Source organism: Chionomys nivalis, chromosome X (assembly GCF_950005125.1).
Source record: "Chionomys nivalis chromosome X, mChiNiv1.1, whole genome shotgun sequence".
In the NCBI taxonomy this organism is placed as follows: domain Eukaryota; kingdom Metazoa; phylum Chordata; class Mammalia; order Rodentia; family Cricetidae; genus Chionomys; species Chionomys nivalis.
The window spans coordinates 2,691,717-2,697,385 of record NC_080112.1 but is presented as its reverse complement, the minus strand read 5'-3'; the positions used below and the strand labels follow the sequence as shown (position 1 = coordinate 2,697,385).

The window sequence follows — 5,669 nt, the reverse complement described above, 5'->3', positions numbered from 1 at the left end:
AACCCAACCCCAAGATTCTATGAAATGCTATAAGCAAACAAACTCACAAGATTGCCTGAACCTTATCTACTGTCTATCTCTCTCTATTTTGTCCAAGCACAAATTACCCAAAGACTCTATAAGCTTTAGAGTTTGCCAGAACTACTTGTAGAGCATTGTTTAAGCTTAGGTCAATTGGAAATTCTACCAGTTATAAAAACTCACAATTTTTGAAAGCAAGAAACCATTCATGGCAGAAAAGTAGCAAAGAAATATTTCCTTTTTTGTACATGGGCTGATGGCCAATTTTATATATCTACCAGGCTGCCCTCAACACAATTGTTTACATGATGAACTTACAGTTAAAGATAAAAATATTCATCCTTTAAAGAATGAGAGCTTAAATTAAGAAAGGTTTTATTTTTAAAACAAAACAAATACATTGACACACATCCAAATGCCACAGCAAGCATTCATTAGGTTTTATGAAAGGAAAAACTACACTCTGGTGTCTACTAAAAACTAGAACAGTTTTAGAACAACCACTGCTTACGGTGACATGGGTACATGGACATCTAAGCAGCCACTGTATGTGTGCAGCTGTGTGGAATGCATGAGCAGTGTGAAGTAATGGAAGGCGGGGTGGCTGCACTCACTCTCAGACCCTTTGCCCCACTGTGTGCTCTTGTGTTGCCCTGTTGAATCAATCAGCAGGTAAAGGTACAAAGAACTTAATATCAAAGAAACTTCCAAAAGTCAAAAATAGATTCAAGGTCACGGCTAGTTACCCCAGAGGTTGGGGGAGGGGGGTTCTCAAAAGCCATATTTCACAAAATGGCAGGCACTAAATCTAGTCACATATGCTTGCAGTAGAAAAAGAAGCACTGATCTTAATAGAGACTGGTCTTCTTCATGATGCGCAGGAACTCTTGCTCATTGACCTCGCCATCTCCATCTCGATCAGCTTCATCAATCATTTCCTGTATGGCAGTAAGGGTTCATCTTAGAACAAGTCACAAACTAAACTGAAAAGTGATTAGATAAGAAATTTCAAATAATGCTGTGAGGAAAGATGACTATGGTCCACCTAATGGGAGTGTGCCACACACAGTCAAATGCATCTCTTGAAAAGGAGCTAGAAATTTACCCTAGTCTGAAACCCAAAAGAGTACGTTCAACTGCACATGTGTATTCCAGAAGCAGGGTCCATGGGCATTAAATTATCAACAGAAGCATAAAGGATACTAGCTTCCCTTCCAAGTTGTAGAGAAAATAGAACCTGGGAAAGCCAGCGGGCTCCAGAGAGACCAAGGCATTACTCACCTGCAGCTCCTCATCAGTCAAGTTCTCGCCTAACTCCTTGGCCACACGTTTCAGATTTTTGAATGATATTTTCCCAGTCTCATCATCATCGAAGAGCTTGAAAGCTTTCAAGATTTCTTCTTTGGTGTCTTTCTCAGACTTTAGTAGAACATAAAACACATAGTTACTCATATCCTGCAGCCCTGCCACTTCTTGGTCATCCTTTTGTCTCCAATAACCTGACTTGAGTCATGTTAGGAGCCAGGAAGCCAGGCTCTCTGGTCACGGTAGAATGTACTCCCTGTCTACTTTCTAGCCCATCATCTATTTCATAATCAGCTCGGAATCCAGTAGGAAAAGATGCCAGCTCGGTTGAAAATCCAAGAAGTCCTGCTAAATGTGCATAAGGACTGGTTTGAGGGGTCAATGAATCATTTAGAGAGGACAGACTCATGGTGCAGCTGGACAGTTTTCACAGGTAGAAGACTAGGGCTTCTGAAGTGAGCTGGGGCTCATCTTTCCAATACCCAGTGCTGGGTATTACTAGGGATTGATACTGATTGCCCCTCTTGTGCTTTGTCTTGTTCACAACTTTCCCCAGTTCTAAAGCCAAGGGGGGAGTTGTAGACTAATTCCCTGGCCCATTCCACATCATCACATGGGCTTGGTAATAGCCACTGTAATACATGTCCTCAGTCACAGAAAAACAAGGATGACCCATTGTAGAAAAGGAAGAGAAAATCAGTAAACTTAACACAAACTCAAGGGTTACAAAGGAAATGTAATTGTATCTAAAACACTGTACAAACCAAGGATATTCTAGATTCATTTGTAAAATCCAGAAGCAGTGAGTAGGGTTATAATTTAAAGAAAATACACTGCTTATACTAACAGAAGACAGAGATACACTGAGAAGGCAGAGGAAGAGAGAGGCATTTTGCACAATGGACTTTAAAGAATTACTAAGGCCCCGAGTGCTCCAACAGAAAGAGAGTAAAATTTCCAAAAGCATTCAAACCTCGAATATTTCAGGAAGGTTCTTGCCAGGAGTTACAACTGGAGAAAATTCCTAGGAAGAGCAATCTAGGAGCTAATCTTGAGTGTGAATTTGACTTGCTAGATGGTTGCAGAATAACAAGCTTCCTGAATTCTTAAATCAGTACACATACACACACACATACACACACACACACGCACACACACACACACACGATGTAGGTATGGTGATTTCAAAGCAACACAACTCTTAGATTAATTAAAGAGGTATGGCCTGTGCCCTGAGAAACACTTTGAGGAACCTGAAAGGGGTTACCTTTCTCCAGGTATACTAAGAGAAGGTGATCATGACACACCAACAAGCCAGGAGGCCATTGAAAGAGTAAAGCTGGTCGGTTCCGGTGACATGTTCATGTGTTCTCAAATCTTTGAACTGCTAAAGGATCTGAGAAACTAGGGATGGATGAAAGCAACCTTAGAAGTACCAAAACAGCCTATCATTTCTAAAGCTCAAAATTCTTGTGCCTCTAATTGTATATACTGAATTGTCAAATTGAGAAGCATTTGTCTGAAAATGCCATAATACCTGATTTATTATATGCTAATTTAATTTTTAATACCATTAAAATAAAAAATAAAAATGAGAAGCATTTGAAAATCTCTGTTAACAGATTTTACTGCTCGTGATTATCATATGAGACAGGGTAAAATGATTTCTGTAATGCTGTGACCATAAAGAAAGCCAAATGAAACTTAGGGATCCTCTAATTAAAAATACAATCCTTCCACTTCTGAATGGACACAGAGGAGAGGATGGGGGAGGTCGGGGAGGGAACAGAAAGAGAAGAGGGAGGAGAAACTATGGTTGATATGTAAAATTAGTTAATTAATTAAAAACACAATCCTCAACCATGTGAATGGTATAGATTTTATTGAATATTCTATTTATACCTAGAATCCTATATATCTACCATTATGGATGGAAAATATGTGCATTATCTCAACTAACTTACCATTTTCTGAGTCATCACTGTCAAAAAGTCACTAAAGTTCATTTTTCCTGTCCCTTCCTTATCAATTTCACTTATCATCTTCTTGATTTCTTCTTTCTTGGGTTCAAAGCCCAGGGCCCTCATTGCAACCTACAATGAAAAGAGTACAATCTAAACAAATGATGTAGAAGCAAAACTGACTGTTGAAGATACTAACCTTGCACCTGCTAAAATGATGAAAAATAATTAGGTAACACTGTAATGCTGGTTTTATTTATATTTGCAATCAACTTTATCAATTAGATCACTGTTTCAGGTAAAATATACACAGGGTACCTTTTTCCATTACTTTTTATAAGGAGAAGGGAGAAAGGTGACAAATAAAAGACAAGCAACAGGGAAAGAGAAGATGGCAAAGCAAGTATTTGTGCAGCTTGCCTTTAGTTCCTTGACATCTATAGTTCCAGTTCCATCAGCATCAAAGAGATCAAAAGCTTCCCGGATTTCCTGTTTCTGTTCTTCAGTCAGTTCAGGCTTAGGGCTCATTCTTTTTCTCTGACTACTGGATGCCATGTTTGTCTTCTTAAAATTAGAGGCCTTCAAACATTATACAAACACAGAAGCACTGTATTACAAGTCCATATTTTATTTATGACAGGTCTAGACATACATCTTTCCCACTTCTGTTCCATTCTGAGTAATGTACGGATGACATTATACAAACTTTCACAAGCTGGTGAGATGTCTTGCAGTCAAGCTAGACAACCTAAGTGGGAACCCAGGACCCACATGGTGGGAACGAAACAACTCTTCCAAGTTGTTATCTGGCTTCCATCCATGCTCAAGCTAAGCCATGCTCCCCTTTCCCCCACACAAACAAGTGTAAAAACTGAACTAAAATTAACTCCAACTCTAAAAAAATAATCCTCTGTGAAAAAACTCTCTCAATTTAAAACTGTTTTAATAAATATATTTTAGTTTTTGCCACCGCATTGTAAAAATAGAAAATCAGCAATACTCTAATTAAATATGATTGTCTTCTACCACAACATTTCTTAAATCAAAAATTTTCAAATATAAAGAAGCAACATTAAAAAACTCTTTGAATGAATGTACTGTTTTACCTAAAGGTTTAACATGCTTGAATTTTCTCCTTCTTTTCCAAAGCTAATAAACAGCAAACGTGAGACCATACCTGTTCGTCAGGAACACGCGTATCATTTTATAATGAATACACTGTCACAACATGGTGTGGCTTCAGTTTTCATTACCAAAGATGAAAACGGTCCCTCCGTGTTTTAATTCCACTGCTAACTCAGATAGCAGTAATGAATGGAACAACAGTTTGTACCAACCTATCCTAAAGATCTGCCTAATAAATCGAGAGAGAACAAAGTTTGCTGGAAAGAACAATTAAACTTTCCATGAACCTCCGACTCTTTTTTAAACTATTGATTTTAGAAGCCAGGAAATCCCTTATTCTTCTTCGTGAAAGAGAACTAGCTGAGAAACCAATTTGGATATCTAACAGATATCAACTATCCCTGAATCCGGAGATCTCAATCCTAGAAATGTAGTTAAACATCTACTTGTGGGGCTAGTTCCCACGAACTGTGCTCCTCTGATTAATTATGCCTAAATCTGGCCAAACGTAAAGTTACTGAGATAAATATTATGCCAGTACAAAGTGATACGAACCAATCCTTTTGGCACTTGCGTGCCTTGTCTGCGAAGCTCAAAGCATCTCCTGGAAGCCTCAATACGTTTGTAACCATCAGACATAGTAAACGTCTTACCACCAGGCATAAACTTTAGCCAGATAGCAGGGGCCGGGAGGCCTGAGTCTGACTGAGGTCAGAGTCTGCGGGAAGCCTGAGTGTTCCTTGCAACAGAATGGAAAACCAGCGGAGGCCGGGAGGCAGGTAAGGGAAAGCTGAAGGTGGCTGGAGGCGGGGAGGGAGCAATGGCTAAGCGCAGGCAGGCTAGCTGCAGGCGGCTGTACTTTCTTCTCTCCCACCCTTCCGGCACAGAGCTCCAAGAAAGAACTAGTGCGTCAACCCTGCAGGAAAGGCTCAGGGCCGCAAAGAGGCCTAGGAAGGGCTCAGGGGGCGCCACGCAGGGTCCATCGAACGTCCAGCACTTACCATCACCGAATGGACGCCTCCGCAACCGGTTGTTAAGGCAACGGCGTACTAGCAGCCTCTGCGCCTTTCCCACTGCTCCGCGCGCGCGCGCGGCCCGCTGTCCATTGGTTTGCCAACAAAGCGGGCGGCGCTAACCTGGCAAAGCCCGCCCCAAGGTTAAAGGGCAGTGCAGCGGCGACAAGGACTGGTCTCATTGGGCAAAATCACGCTGCGAGCATCAATTGGCTGCGCCGGAGCCGAACGCAGCCAATCAACA

At 40.9% G+C, this 5,669-nt stretch overlaps 1 protein-coding gene across 3 annotated transcripts; it reads right to left on the bottom strand.

The window, feature by feature from the left end:
• Positions 1–374: 374 nt before the first annotated feature.
• Cetn2 (centrin 2) lies at positions 375–5,527 on the bottom strand. Of its 3 annotated transcripts, none has more exons than XM_057759869.1 (5): positions 5,414–5,527; positions 3,708–3,866; positions 3,291–3,419; positions 1,303–1,440; positions 375–959 (listed from the first exon to the last, which is right to left on the bottom strand). In XM_057759869.1, the coding sequence occupies exons 1-5, from the start codon at positions 5,414–5,416 to the stop codon at positions 870–872; spliced, it is 519 nt and encodes a 172-aa protein (XP_057615852.1). In that variant the 5' UTR covers positions 5,417–5,527; the 3' UTR covers positions 375–869. The 3 variants fall into 3 exon arrangements, with proteins under 3 accessions (XP_057615852.1, XP_057615851.1, XP_057615853.1); XM_057759868.1 differs by lacking the exon at positions 5,414–5,527 and adding an exon at positions 4,968–5,402; XM_057759870.1 differs by lacking the exon at positions 5,414–5,527 and adding an exon at positions 5,066–5,399.
• Positions 5,528–5,669: the final 142 nt, after the last annotated feature.

Coding starts and splice junctions, on each gene's coding strand:
- Cetn2 (XM_057759868.1), bottom strand. CDS start 5,075: ATGCCTGGTGGTAAGACGTTTACTATGTCTGATGGTTACAAACGTATT. Junction 3,867..4,967: donor CGCAAGTGCCAAAAGGATTG/GTTCGTATCACT, acceptor TAATGTTTGAAG/GCCTCTAATTTTAAGAAGAC. Junction 1,441..3,290: donor CAGTGATGACTCAGAAAATG/GTAAGTTAGTTG, acceptor GTTCTACTAAAG/TCTGAGAAAGACACCAAAGA.